Source organism: Miscanthus floridulus, chromosome 10 (assembly GCF_019320115.1).
Source record: "Miscanthus floridulus cultivar M001 chromosome 10, ASM1932011v1, whole genome shotgun sequence".
In the NCBI taxonomy this organism is placed as follows: domain Eukaryota; kingdom Viridiplantae; phylum Streptophyta; class Magnoliopsida; order Poales; family Poaceae; genus Miscanthus; species Miscanthus floridulus.
The window spans coordinates 128,285,696-128,301,232 of NC_089589.1; the positions used below are offsets into that span (position 1 = coordinate 128,285,696).

The 15,537-nt window shown below is 41.1% G+C and overlaps 2 protein-coding genes across 2 annotated transcripts; both read left to right on the forward strand.

Moving 5' to 3' along the window:
- The first annotated feature begins 1,571 nt into the window (after positions 1–1,571).
- LOC136489586 (protein argonaute 2-like) lies at positions 1,572–2,312 on the forward strand. Its single transcript, XM_066486172.1, has one exon. The coding sequence runs from the start codon at positions 1,572–1,574 to the stop codon at positions 2,310–2,312; it is 741 nt and encodes a 246-aa protein (XP_066342269.1).
- Positions 2,313–5,742: 3,430 nt separating this feature from the next.
- On the forward strand, positions 5,743–12,157 carry LOC136489587 (probable 3-hydroxyisobutyryl-CoA hydrolase 3). Its single transcript, XM_066486173.1, has 14 exons — positions 5,743–5,781; positions 6,138–6,218; positions 6,300–6,368; positions 8,708–8,771; positions 9,201–9,280; positions 9,369–9,452; positions 10,342–10,426; positions 10,805–10,890; positions 11,120–11,241; positions 11,322–11,382; positions 11,468–11,566; positions 11,674–11,775; positions 11,870–11,911; positions 12,020–12,157. Exons 1-14 carry the CDS (start codon positions 5,743–5,745, stop codon positions 12,155–12,157), a joined length of 1,152 nt encoding a protein of 383 aa, XP_066342270.1.
- The last annotated feature ends 3,380 nt before the right edge of the window (positions 12,158–15,537 follow it).

The following is a 15,537-nucleotide window of genomic DNA, read 5'->3' on the forward strand; positions in this document are numbered from 1 at the left end:
TGGTTTAACTCGTAAGCCATCATTTGGTGAAGTATTGGCGTCCACAATTTAAGAGAAGAGTTGACAATAAAGAACCGACAATTCCAGAGATTAGGTGCACCGGTCAGGATCTAAACTATAAACTCTAAACTGTCGAACCTGCGAACGCCGAACCTGGACTTTAGGGTCTAAACTGTCCAAGCTGCGTAAAATTACATACTAACAACTTGTGAACAGATGCACATTTTCTTCACATGGAACACCGAACCTAGACTTCCGTGCAATAGGAATATTAACAGCACATGCATGCAGACCTGCTTCCCATAATCTTTGGATCCTAGATCGAGCTGACATCCACAGACCTGCACGCTTTTGTTATTTGATTGACACAAAGACTATATACAGGAGACTTACCAAGCCTCAGTGTTGGGAAGTTAATATTGTAACAAGTTAGGTCAGATGTCCACGGATAAGTTCAGAAGCGGTTGGTAATTGATGCCTTGTAAATGAAGAAGGCCAAGATGAAGGATGTTTCATGGGTTTTGTTAGTGATTACTTATGTTGTGATTGCAATTGTTTCAGTTTGCACGGAGTATTCAAATTTATTTTCCTTAATCCGATTTCAAGTGGTCGATTTGACGTGAGTGCTCGTATTTTCCTTAATTTATTTTAAAAATTAACGACGTTGTCGTTTCAGTGGTAGGCGATGTGCTTGCCGATAGCGGCGACTGTGGTCACTTTGTCAGTCTCGAGATCTGTCTCGAGATCTGTTGGTCCAATCTTAGTCCTTTAGAGGTGCTCATAAGGGTAGGTTGAGTTGTCGATTTGACATGGGTGCTCGTATTTTTCTAGATTTATTCCAAGATTTAACGACGTTGTTCTTTCAGTTGCAGGAGATGTGATTGTCAACAGCAAGGCGACTGTGATCACTTTGTCAATCTCGAGATCTGCTGGTCTAATCTTAGTCTTTCATAGGTGCCCATGGGGTAGGGTGAGTATGCGTGCACATATGAGTTTGTATCCATACTACGATTCCAAAAAAGTTGTGTATCTATGTAAATCATTTTTAATAGTAACAAAAAATTGATGTACACATTTTTTAGTAGTTGCAGAAATTTGAAGCAACCTACGTGTAACTAACTGTATTAACTATTAGTATGAACTGGTACAATTTCCTGCATGTCTTCTTAAAGGCTTTGTGAAGTCCATCATTTGTTTAAGTTTGTGGTTGAGGTTGTACTTCACTACGGGAATCAGGAGATTTGCCGAGTGCCCCTGGCACTCGGCAAAGCCTAAAAACAATCGGCAAAGGGTTTGTCGAGTGTCACGCTCGGAAAACGACACTCGGTGAATTTTTATCGGCAAACGGACTTTGCCGAGTGTTTTTTCTCGGGCACTCGGCAAAGACTTCGCCGAGTGCCCAAAATACACTCGGCAAATATTTTTTCGAAAAAAAGCCACCACAAAAAAAGCCGCCAGAAAAAGCCACCCGGATCCGGGGGCCACGAGCCACCACCACCACGCCACCGCCGCCCACCACCACCACGCCACCACCGGCCACCACCACCACGCCACTGCCGCCCGCCACCACCATGCCGGGGAAGACAGGGAGAGGAGGGCGCGGCCGCCGGATCCGGGGAAGAGAGGGAGAGGAGGGGGCGGTCGGGCCGGATCTACCGTCGGGGAAGAGAGAGGAGGGGGAGGGGCTTCGGCGGTGGGAAGAGAGGGAGAGGAGGGGCCGGCCGCGCTGGATCCGCTGCCGGGGAAGAGAGAGGAGGGGGCGGCAATGCCGGATCCGCCGCCGGGGAAGAGAGAGGAGGGAGAGGAGGGGGATGGGCGCCGGCGGTGGGAAGAGAGGGAGAGGAGGGGGCGGCCGCGCCGGGACCGGATCCAGGGAAGAGAGAGGAGGGGGCGGCCGCGTCGGATCCGCCGCCGGGGAAGAGATAGGAGGGAGAGGAGGGGGAGGGGCGCCGATGGTGGGAAGAGATGGAGAGGAGGGGGTGGCCGCGCCTGGGCCGGATCCGGCCTCCCTATGCGCCACCGTCTCCGGATCCGCCCGCGCCGGGGCTGGATCTAGTGGAGGCGGTGAAGGAGGGAGGGAGGTGCGCCGGCGAGGGAGGATGGGAGGGCGGGCCGCGCCGGCGCCGGAGAGGGAGGAGGGGAGATCGGGGCCATGCCGGGGCCGAGAGGGAGGAGGGGGCGGCGCGAGGAAGGTGCGCGGGGAGGGGGCGGCGCGTGCCCATGCACGGAGAAGGGGAGGGGGTGTGCGGACGGCGCGGGGAGAAGGGGAGCCCGCGGCGCTGGGTATAAAAAGGATTTTTTTCTTTTGCTGAGTGTCCCAGATTTGGGCACTCGACAAATTTTTTTTTTCTTCTCTTTCTTTTCTAGAAAAAAATATTTTTTTTACTTTGCTAAGTGTCCTAGATCTGGGCACTCGGCAAAGATTTTTTTTTCATTTTTTTCTTCTCTTTCTTTCCTAGAAAAAATATTTTTTTTACTTTGCCGAGTGTCCTAGATCTGGGCACTCGGCAAACTTTTTTTCATTTTTTTCTTCTCTTTCTTTCCTAGAAAAAATATTTTTTCTTTTGCCAAGTGTAAAAAAAAAACACTCGGCAAACCCCATCTTTGCCGAGTGTTATTTTTTGACACTAGGCAAACCACCTCTTTATCGAGTGTTTTTTTTTTGCCGAGTGTTTTTATGGAAGCACTCGGCAAAGAACTTGTTTGCCGAGTGCCCGAGAGAAAACACTCGGCAAACACAAAAAGACTCGGCAAATTTGACGTTTCCGGTAGTGCTTGTGATTAGCTGGCTCTGCCTATGATATGAACAGGAAATATTCATAAATACTTCGCCTAGCAAGTCTTCGTTCTAGACTTAGAACTGAATTCAGGAGGCCATACACAATGTGAAAGGCCAGGACTTAATCAGCGTAGCGTTGCTGGTCGTCCTGCATGAGTATCCTAGATAAAGAACTTAATTCAGGAGGCTACATACAATGTGAAAGGCCAGGAATGAATCAGCAAGCGTTGCTGGTCCTCCTGCATGAATGTCATAGATAAAGAACTGAATTCAGGGGGCTCAACAGCAAACACGTGTTACAAGAGAGGCGGCATGCTTAATACACCCACCAAAGATTGTTGTGTAGTACCAGAAGACCTATTTCTTGTTGGAGAAAATCTGTAGTCGATGATACAAAGTGATCAAGAGAGTCGGGATGCATTGGTGAGCTTCAGTGGTTTGTGGCACCTGCCTTGGTTGGTGAGAGACTTTGAGGTGATAACATCCTATGACCGGATCAGAGAAGGCTTAGTGACAGGAGTGTACCTCATTATTGTATCTTCAATGTGGATTATGGTTTGGGTTTTGGTCATTTCCTACTCTATCTTCCATCTTACGAGTTACGAACTTCAGTATTTACTATGCATGTGTTTCAACTTGTAAGCAACCGTTTACTGAGTATTCTAGATGCATGAGTTTCAGAACAAATCGGAGACAATTAAAAAAACAGTATAGTTACAATGCTAGAGATTCTCTGTATCCATCACCGACTGACCAATATGGCTAATTACATAATAACAACTCATCGACGAATGCCACACCATGCCATGGAACAGTGAATAGGTACATAAAGAAACTGATACCTTTATTTCAAGTACAAGTTGCCGTGATGCCCTCAACACTTCAACAGATACTATATGGCCGCACAACCTGTCAAAACGACAGGCCAACAGCTGCTCTGGTATTTCAGTCTTTATTACTGATGCAATCAGAATGTCATTTAGATCCTCTACACAGAAAATATGTATTTAAGTTTCAAAACATGTATGTCAGCATTTTAATCCACTTGCTTTCTCTTTTCTACCGATGAAAACAAAAGGGCTCACGCACTCCCTCCACTTGCGTTTTCCTTTACTGCCAAGCTGGCTAATTACATATTTACATATAATATCAAGTAACAACATGGAAACAGATGCATGCATGGATCACGTGAAACTCTGAATCTGTACATAGAGAACCGGATACCTTACATAAGTAAGGCAAATAAATTGTCACGATGCTCTCAACAGATTCTTGGTGCGTGCAATCTCGCAAACGGACAGGCTAACTGATCCTGTTTCTTGCCTTAAAAAATTGGTCCTCTTTTGACTGACTTGCATAAAGGCCAGCTCTCCAAAACTTAACCTATCCTAGATGGAGCTGACCGTGCATCCAGTCTCGAGCCATCTGTAAATTAATGGCCCTAGATTTAGTCAAAGTTCCATGTTTATGCATGCATGCCTACAAATATTATACCTGGTAGGTAAATATAATGTTCAATAATAATATAAATTTCCCAATCATATACAAGACATAATGCAATCATGTCTAAATTAAACGTTTTGTAGGTAATAAATGCTATTGCGAACGTAAATGATTGGTATATAATATAGCCTGAAAATTAATTACATGTGCCTAGCTCATGGGTTCATCAAGAATTGGTGACCCTTGCAAAATGTCACTGCCGGGTAGTGGCTTCACCCGGCAGAGATATATCACAGCCGGGTCATAGCATAAGCCGGCAGTGATATCATACCTATCACTGCCGGTTTGTAGCCTGAACCTACAGTGATATGTCACTGCATGGTGTTCGTTTTAGCGGCAGTGAAAGGTGCCGTCACTGCTGTGTGATTAGCTTTCCGCCAAGTTTCTGGATCCTAGGCTTACCACCTGACCGTGATAAGTAGTCACTGCTAGCTCCAGCAGAACAGGCAATGATTCTTAAGCGGTGATTGCGCGTTCTGACGTAGTGAAGTAGTAGTGAAATTACTAGCTTCAATACCAGATGTTACAAACCGAAAGTGAAGTATCGACCTTTGTCTCAGGAGCCTATTTCTATGTTAACCAATTGCGCTTATAGATTTCAGAAATACAGTATTTTTGAAAAGTACAAAATTTATTCACCTAGAGAGGGCCTGTGCAAAGTTATGTCACCTATTTAGACCGCTATAATATAGCTTCTTTACAGAAACCTATTGATTGCTTTCACATGCATCATTTGAGTGCAACTTCATACCCCATACACTATGGTGCTTAAGTTCAGAACAAGTTGCACATGCATTATTGCATACAAGTAAAGTAATTGAAGCATGGTGGTTGGACCCTGGCCAATGAATCTTTATTTGTCTATGGAGAATATCATCATCCTAGATGTAAGCATACTATTTAGAACTAGCAGTAAACGTTGTCCTTGTTTTGTGTGATGCTCTTAATTACATGCATACATAGTTTGCACGGACTTATGCCCATTATGCGTTGTTTTCGATTTTGCTGCATTGCATGTGTGAACTGTAGACATGTAACATTTTTTATGAGGGTGAGGAAAGTATCACTGTAATGTGTTGTAATCTGGTCACATTTTCTTCCAAAAAATTTACTTTTTTACTCGACACTACACCTTCCATAACTTGGAACTTATAACGTTATAGCAGCAGATATATTATATTTGTTTAGTTCTTGTATTGCTCCATTTGGAAATATCGTTTAAATATATAACAGGCGTGATTAGAAACACTGAATCAAAAGTAGCGCACCAACAGATGGATAGCAATTTTAGCGTAGAGCCACACTTTCCACATGGCTTTGCTTCAGAGTTCTCCTATAAATACTAGTGAAGTCCTGTCATCCTGAGCGAAGTGCTAAGTAGTGTTGAGCACAAGCTAGTCTTGTCATCCTTAGCCGGCCGCTTGCCTGTTAGGTGCCTTGTACAAGGGAGGAAGAGATCGATGGACGCCGGAGGTGCTGTAGGTGGCCATTCAGACCAGGTTCGTTCACTCGAGTAGCCCCTTTCTCTTGCAGGTTTTCCAACTACAGTGCATGGTTCCATGGATGAACTCAGTGGAACATCAGGCTGAGAACAATAGTGCTGGATGTGACGTGTACAAAGTGATGTATGTGCATTGTTTAGGACCAACACAAAATGACTATTATGCCTGTCACTAATTAATGACCATTTAAAAATGAGGGGCCAATATACTTCGCTTCTTAACCCAAGGCCACATGGGTAACACATGTCGTTTGGTGTCTTTCACGTTGTGTGCTCAATTTGCTTTCAATTGCTTAGTGTTAGTTTGCACCAGAACTGAAAGTAATTATTTTTTCCCTATCCTCTATTTTCTAGCTTTTGGTAGAAGCGGATGGCTCGACACGGACACTTATTTTGAACAGGCCAAAGCAGCTGAATGTACTCTCCCACGCAATGGTATGTTATGACTTAAGAGGTCACTAGTATTACTTCTAGAACAGTTGGGTAGAAGATGATGACTGTTCTTTCATGTTGCAGATTAAGGGACTCCGGAGATGTTTCACAACTTATGAGAAAGATGATGGAGTTAAATTGTTGATTATGAAGGTATCTCATACCACTTTGTTTGTATTGTAATTCAATGTTTGAGGTGGTTAGTGGTCCAACATAGATGTAGGTGTCTTAGGTACTGTTTTGTGCAGCTTTGACTAGTTTCGGCTCCTCCGTGTATCAAGGAGCCGTTTCTATAATTTTTTTTTCTCAAAACTAAATGAACTAGAAGCTGGCTTCAGTTCCTCCTCCGATCCACTGTAGCAATGTGAAATCTATATCATTTGTTTCACCAGCTTTGGCTCCTCTGTGTACTATCACAAGAACCTGAAGCTGTTTGGAGAAATGCCAAATGAGCGTTAGTGGATTTCTCCAATATTATCAGGAAGCAAGGCAGTCACAAAATTCATGAGTTGCCCAAGCTAGCACTCTTAGACTACATAATACATAGAGCTTATTCAGTTCAGAAGCAGTATACTCTCTTACAATATATAGCACGTGATTGGTGTTGAACTTATGAGGTGCGAACGAGGCTTGTTGCCATGCCAAGGCTTGCAAAAATGCAGGGGACATTATTTGAAAATTGACAACTTGTATTCCAGCGATCTAATTCTACATTCGTTAAACAATCAGACTCACTATAGACTTACTTTAGCTTGCTTTTCTTTATTCATTTCACACTACTATAAATGGGATTTTAGGAGACATCGTCTCTAACTAATGGAGACAGGCACATCTAGTCGACGCTTCTATAAATGGTCAGGCGACTTCTAGGCAAACGCCCACCTCTGTTAATCATTTTTAGAGGTGGGCATCCTAAGATGACTGCCTCTGTTAATCGACTATTAACAATGCTGGTCATTCTAACGGTACGCTTCAAAAAATAGGCGCCTAAAAAATTCATAACATTCATATGAATTCAAATCTGAACGAACTTTATACAAAAAATTATAGAGCTTGATGTGATCTCCAACTTTGTGGGTGATAATTATTTATTTGAAATTTAATAGAGTCCCAAAATTTTATTTTGAGCTCTTATATTTTGGATTTTGAAATTTAAAATTTTCAAACAATCAAGCATGTTGACATGATCTACATAAAGGTTGTAGTTCTCAATATGATCTACAATTTTATAGTTAATAAGTTTTTGATATGAGGTCATTTATATCCCTAAATAGTCATTTTATGTTGTAATTTAGAAATTTTGACATCATCTATACCAAACTTGTAGTTGTCAACACAATCTACAGCTTTGCAGTTGACAAGTTATATAATAAAAAACATTTAGTCTCAAATGTTCATTTTAGAATTCTCATTTTTTACATTAAATTTTTTTATAGTTTTAAACTATCTTGGGCGTAGCCACACCCTTTATCAAAATCATAGAACTCGATCAATAAGACCTAAAACTATGTGGTTGATTTTTTTTTCATTTGGAATCATTTAAGGGCTGAAATATTTAATACAAAACTATGAAATGTTGATAAAATGGATAGTATCATATCATATCATATCATATATATATATATATATATATATATATATATGTATATATATATATATACATATATATATATATATATATATATATATTGATATGAGGTCATTTATATCCCTAAATAGTCATTTTATGTTGTAATTTAGAAATTTTGACGTCATCTATACCAAACTTGTAGTTGTCAACACAATCTACAGCTTTGCAGTTGACAAGTTATATAATAAAAAACATTTAGTCTCAAATGTTCATTTTAGAATTCTCATTTTTTACATTAAATTTTTTTTATAGTTTTAAACTATCTTGGGCGTAGCCACACCCTTTATCAAAATCATAGAACTCGATCAATAAGACCTAAAACTATGTGGTTAATTTTTTTTTTCATTTGGAATCATTTAAGGGCTGAAATATTTAATACAAAACTATGAAATGTTGATAAAATGGATAGTATCATATATATATATATATATATATATATATATATATATATATATATATATGTGTGTGTGTGTGTGTGTGTGTGTGTGTGTGTGTGTGTGGTATAGTGGTAGAGATGCATTGTGTGTGATGAAAGGTCCTGAGTTTAACCTTCAAAGGCACCTTTTTTTTGTAGTTTCTGGAAACCATTAACAGAGGCAGGCATCTTAACACGCCTGCGTCCATTAGCGGCACTAATAGAGGTTGCCTGCCTCTGTACTTAATGGATTAACAGAGGTTGCCTGCCACTGAATAGTTTTTGACGTCTCTGAAAATTCTTTATCTACTAGTGTTAGTTTACTTCTCATTTCTTGCTATTAGCTCTTTTAAATTGATACGATAATTATTATAATTTTACTGCCTACAGGAAACCGTCTGTTGATCTTTATGTTTCTCATTGTATTGAAGCATCACTTGTTTTCAGGGGACAGGAAGAGCATTTTGTGCTGGAGGTGATGTTGCTGCTGGTGTCCAGTCAATATATAATGGTAATAACTACTCCCTCTGTCCAAAAAGTGTGCAATTCCAGATTTTGGGCAAGTCAAAAAAATTTTAAGTTTGAGCGAGTTTACAGCAAAAACTATCAACATTTGTGTCTCAAATTAGGTTTATTATTCAAATATATTCTATAATCAATGTGTACTTATTGTATCATAAATGTTATTAATTTTTTGTATAAATTTGTTAAAAGTTAGAGTTGTTTGACTAATTGGGAGGTGAGAGTAGCATCTTTTCAGGATGGAGGGAGTATAACTTTAGGTAGCCTCTACCATATCTAATGTCCAATGATGATTTCTTTATTAGATATTTTTCACCAGCTTCAACCTGATTTAAAACCCATGTTACATATTGTAAATAGGTCTAAGGTTGTTCCACATGCTCTGTTGACTGTGCTGTGTGTTTAATTCTTAAATCAGAAAGCTGGAAATGGGGCGCTGATTTCTTCCGAGATCAATATTTGTTGAACTACATAATTGCAACATATATCAAACCTCAAGTGAGCTTCATCGCTTCATAGTGATTGACTGTAATTATTCACTCTCTGTTTATTGGCTCTAAATGCTAGACAATTAATTTAACTATAGGTTTCTCTTCTTACTGGAATTGTCATGGGTGGAGGTGCTGGTGTTTCTTTACATGGAAGATTTCGAGTTGCCACTGATAACACGGTATATGCTAGAAACCAAACTCAAGTGACATTTTTTGTCAAATTGTTACTTTTTCATATCAATTCAAGACGGGTTTAGGAAGCACAAAAAGTTCACATGTATTCATGCAGCTAGAGATCTTCCTGCATAAGGTTCTACTGAATATAAACATTCAGGCATAATATTCACAACAAAAATGAGCCAGCACTGCCTTTCACTACCTGTCCTGATGAATATTAAGGCTGGATGTTTATGATAGACTTAGTGGATCGCCTAGACATAGATCTAGCGGGTACAACCTTACATATGGGATGAAAACTTCCTAGAACATGATCTAGAGAGAGAGAGAGAGAGAGAGAGAGAGAGAGAGAGAGAGAGGAAGGAAGAGCTTGACGTAGACATGGCGAAGGTGATGCGGTCCAGGTTGGCTGAGTCGCGGTCACGGCGTTGAGGTCAGTCGCAGTGTAGTGGTGGCGCAGAGACGGCGGTGAAGACGTCAATGGAGCTTCCCGTCGCTTCAGCGCCTCCCTCTTAAATCGGATTAGGGTTAGGACTGTATGTGGGAGAAAGGCGGCTCAGGTGAACCTCGTTGCGCGAGCCCTGGCCTCCCACCTCCTTTATATTGCGCTGCGCGATGGGGGGTCACCAACCCTGGAACGGTTGGGTGCCCCCGATCAGGGCGCGGATCAAGGCCCTGACTCGGTCGTTGGACCGAGCCGAGAGGAGATCAACCTAACAGTTTATTGGATTAGGTTTCAGTTATGGTATAGACCTTTTTGTGAGCTTGATCGGTGCTAGTTGTTCTTGTACTCATTTGGAATAGGAAAAATCTTGCATTCTATTTATTGGGAAATCGTAATATTTTGAAGTGCCAAAATCTGGATCATTTACATTTTCAATATTCATGCAGGTTTTTGCAATGCCAGAGACAGCTCTTGGTCTTTTTCCAGATGTTGGGGCCTCATATTTTCTGTCTCGGCTTCCTGGGTTCTATGGTTATTCAATACCTCCCTTCTTTATTCAGTTGAAATACATGTAGCTATGTCATTGCCACGTATTTCATATTCCAATATTTTGTTAACACTCCAGGAATATTATGCATCCTCGTATTCTTCTTTACTTCAGTTTTATACCATATGCTTATTTCATTTTTAGCAAGTGTGGTTCTTGTGCAAATGTTCTATGCAATTATGTAACTGATCATTGAGATATAGTCATATAAGAAAATGAAAGTCACAAACTTTCTTGTTTTCTATTTGATTTATTGGTTCCATTATGTTAATTAGTTGTACTTAGTGAGGTAGCCTTCTAGATGGTGGTAAGGGTAGCTTGGGAGATCTTGTTAACTAAAACATTATCTTAATTTTCTATAGGAGAGTATGTTGCTCTTGCTGGTGCCAGATTGGATGGTGCTGAAATGCTTGCATGTGGTCTGGCAACTCATTTTGTCCCTTCACATGTAGGTTCACTTGTAACTCAAATTTGAACTGAGCTGCCAAATTTTCTTCCAGTTATGATGTTTGCTGTCATATTTATGGTTATTTTGTTGACAACATGCTAATATATAAATCCTGACCTTATTGATAATAGCATTTGCACATACACTTTCAATTTTTGTTCGCTTGCATCATTAAGGTTGTGTATGTGGTATATCTAGACGACTCTAAATAAATACTTTTGTTTCCCAGAAGATGCTATTGCTGGAAGAATCCCTTAAAAAGGTGGACACCTCCAATAGTTTTTGTGTGTGTAGCACTATCGATCAATTTGCTCAACAGCCATCACTGAAACAAAAAAGTTCCTTGAATAGGTAAGGGTGTTCCTGATTGAGCGACTGAAATATGCCTGATTCTCAATTTCACTATTTTTTTTCACTCTGATGCACCACAGGTTGGAAATCATCAACAAATGCTTTTCTAAAAGAACAGTTGAAGAAATCATATCCTCTCTTGTAAGTTTGTTACAGTAACTGTAGGTTTCTATGGGTTCACTTGTTATTTTCTGAAAAATTAATAAATGTATGTTTGTTGTGTCAGGAGCAAGTGGCCTCAAATTTGGCTGATGAATGGGCTGCTGAGACAATTCAGTATCTGAAAAAGGCTTCTCCTACTAGTCTGAAAATCTCTCTGAGATCGGTATCCGTTATAAACCACACCCCATATTTGTACTATTAACATACAACCTCAGTTGTCTCCACCAGAATATAGTTGTTTCATTATTTGTTTTGTAACATGGAATTCAGATAAGAGAAGGGAGAACACAAACTGTTGGGGAGTGCTTGCAACGGGAATATAGAATGGTTTGCCATGTCATACGTGGTGACTTTTCTCGAGACTTCTTTGAGGTAATTAAATATGGACATCATCATCACTTTGCTCTATACTTTGTTGTCATTGCACAGCAATGTCTTTGTACCTAACATCCAATTCCCATTACAGGGATTCAGGGCGATACTAGTAGATAAAGATAAAAATCCGAAGGTTCAGATAATTTCATATTTAGCACGTCTTCATCAAAATATATTGCTCAATGCTTAATTTCTGATTGGAACCATTGGATAATGGTGATGTTTTTTGGGGAGCTTGCAGTGGATGCCTCCAAGGTTGGAACAAGTGCATGATGAGGCAGTCGAAGAATATTTCTCAAGAATTGATGATCCAGAATGGGAAGATTTGAACCTACCTCCCAGACATTCCCATGGAATTATTTTTTACTCCAAACTTTGATGGAACTGTTTGGCGAAGAGTCTAATGGAGCCTCGATTATTGTCAGAATAACACATCATGTAATGTTTGAAGAGTGTGTGTAGATTGATGACTGCTGCTAAAATAAAACTGAATATGTTGGTATAGGCCAACTTTTATCGCAGAAGATACACTTTGTTCTTTAATTTATAGGACTACACAATATCAGCTAGCTTATCTCGTTTTGCCACTCGAGCTAGCGCGTTTATAGCTCACGAGCCACGGTAATACACTACTACAATATATACTATATGTCGGGGGTTCGTAACCATGGCTAGTTAGTGGGTTGATATGTGGGACTTCAGTGGTCTGCACTCAAGACACAAAGAGTTTATCCTGGTTCGAGCTTCTGAGCCCTATGTCCAGCAGCGAGTTCTTCGTGTTAGAATGCTCAAGCGAGTCCTTACAATGAGAGGGTAGAGGAGCACTAAGATAGTTCTGATCTAGGGCTGATCGTTGTGCTGCAGATTGAATTGGATTGAGTCGAGTCTCATCTGATCAAATCCCGTCTCCAGGAGCCCTTTGCCCTACCTTATATCTCGAAGGGTGAGGGAAGTACAAAGAGGTTGGCTTTTGAAGCTCCCTTGGTGGCCAAGGAAACTGTAGGGTTTCATATTTGTAATATTCGGATCATAGGCAACATCTGGCGTCCTCTCCTTCATTGTTGTAGACGATAGCACTGGAACCATCCCTGATGTCACCTCCGGAAGCCTGGTACCAATCGTTAGAGCCTGGAATCGCCGTTCTATCCTCCCCGGGTCCGCCCTCCCCTTGGCGTTCGCCGCACGCGGGAGAAACCACCCCTAGACAGACTGATGTGAGGGCCTGCGGTTTCTTCCCTTCCAAGGAACAGAGAGGGAGCGTGCCCTATTGTCGCACTGTGTCACGCCACGGGCATGACCCTTTGCCAGAAATGGCCAACAGAGCCTCGGAGCTCTGGCTGGGGGATGGGCGCTGCTACTCCGCCTGCATGTCAGTCTCTTGGCGTGTGTCAGGACATGCCACAAGGTTCCCTACGTCGCTGCAGGCAGAAGGTCAGGAGTGCGACAGGGCATGGGGGGCCGTCTCTGCCATGTCATCTTGGTCGTTTGCCCGGGCCGGGAGGAGTTAGCTCGGGCTCCAGGGTGCCGGATGCTCGAGCTACACAGGTAATCATTATCACTTTTAATTCTTCAATTGAAATCAATGGCAATAGGTAATCACTGCCAGTTTCAGAACTACCAATTAAGCCATGTAATTATTGGGAACCTCTTGAACAAGCACTAAATATGGTTATCACTACCAGTTTTAGATACTAAACGGAAGTGTTATAGTACTGCCTGTTTCAAAAACAAATACACAGTAAAAATGAAAAATACCATTGCAGGTTTGTTGTGCAACCCAACAACTGGCCCGTTACTAGCCCTTGACTCGCCCTCAAATATAAGATCAGATCGACATTGGAGATCACCAAGCAGTGAATACATAAACCCTCACCCTTGCACACTATTGGGTCCACTGATTGGGCCAATTAACTATCTAGCATCCGTATAGGTGGCAAATATTCTATTTAACTATTTACCATTTTTACAGGTGGCAAATATTCCATGTGGCTAATATATAGGCCACCTAGAGTTTCTGTCATTAGGTAGCGTGGAATTTCTCCCACTATTCTCTTCGTAAGGAAGACCCATAGTTAAATATTCACCTCTACCTTCTCACCCTATCCATCTCCCTCCCCTAGGACAGCCCACCCCCCCCCCCCCCTCCTCCGGCATTACCAGATCCACACCATATGTGAGCCCAGGAAGTCAAATCTCACATATAACTACAAATAAAGATAATATCAATGGACAATGCTTAATATATAACATACTTAGTATAATAGATATAACCTTAGACAACAAACAACGGAAAGACAACTCTGATCTTCAGGTGAAGACTCCAATTCCACAGGGACAACTGACTGGTTGATCGCAAGCATAATTCCTCCAAACTCTAGCAATCTGGTACCCATCTGGGATTTTTATCCAAATATGTGAAATATAAAGCAAGCGTAAGTACATGTCGTACTCAACAAATATAACATGGGGTTCATGAGGCTCAAAATGCTGACACTGGTTTAACTGCGATTAGCTTTTAATTGTCGCAATTTTAGCATAGGAGTAGCAACAAGTTTATCACAAGCCTGTATAAACACATGATCGGGTAAACATGAATAATGAATAGCATAAACAGTAATCATTAGTGAGCATCTTTATCATCCATATCATTAGTGTTCATCATCTATTCCGTAAATGTTCCAAGGCCGCTCATGACCGTGAGCACGGCTGATATACCAATTTTACACTCTGCAGAGGTTGTACACTTTCACTATGAGTCGTGATTTACCCTTTCGCCTGAGGTCGCGAGCCTCTTGACCTACTACCAAGGAAGGTCGGCATGGTTCACTATGAAGCCTTTCAAAGGTTCGTCTAACAAGTTAGGGCCGCTAAGGTTTCCCGATCAGTAAGCATGAACCCCCCTCCAAGAAGTGACTAACAAAATACAAAGAAACCAAAGTGCACCCTCTTGGCAGTCCAAGATCATACAAACCGGAGCCTCTCTTGCGCCATAAAGGTAACCACTAACAAGCTAGAAAAGGTCCTCATATTGAGCTAAAGCTAGAGCCATGTAGCCCTCACAGTTGTACTGTAAGTCCTGGATAATCACTCACAGATAAGTCCTTAGGGAGAGGAATCTAGAGTACCATAAAAATAGCCCAATGCTCTAGCCCCCTGATTCCATGTTGCTAAAATGCATCTTTTAGTGTTTATTGCATGTACCATTAGTCAAGTTACAAGATCATGGTTTTGGTTGAGTACTAGCATCATACTTCCCAATGCAATAACCCAAAAGGAATCAAGGTACAAGGTAACAAGGTACTAGAAAATCCTTAGTGGCAGTCAAGGTAGACACATGCAGTATGAATTAAATGATTAAAGGTGTATAGGACAACAAGGAAGATCATAATCTATACTTGCCTTAAAACACTGATCCTTGGGTAAGCTTTAATATTCAACGTTCTTCTTCTTCTTGATCACCACATATATCTCACCGACTAGACGTAATCGTAGAACACCACACAAACATCCATACACATACATGCATAGCATACAATTACATCTACATTAGAACAATACACCAATCATAGAAAAACAAGTAAAAGAGTTTGAAATACGATCCTACGCATCCCTACAAACACACAGTCGCGAGAGGCCCTCTAATCAGAGCTACGGTTTGAAAGAAACGGCTGCCAAAAGATCTACTCTTAAGAGAAAATATAAAACTATAAGCTTCATGTGTTTCAACTATATAAAAACTTATATAAATTGAATTAAGTC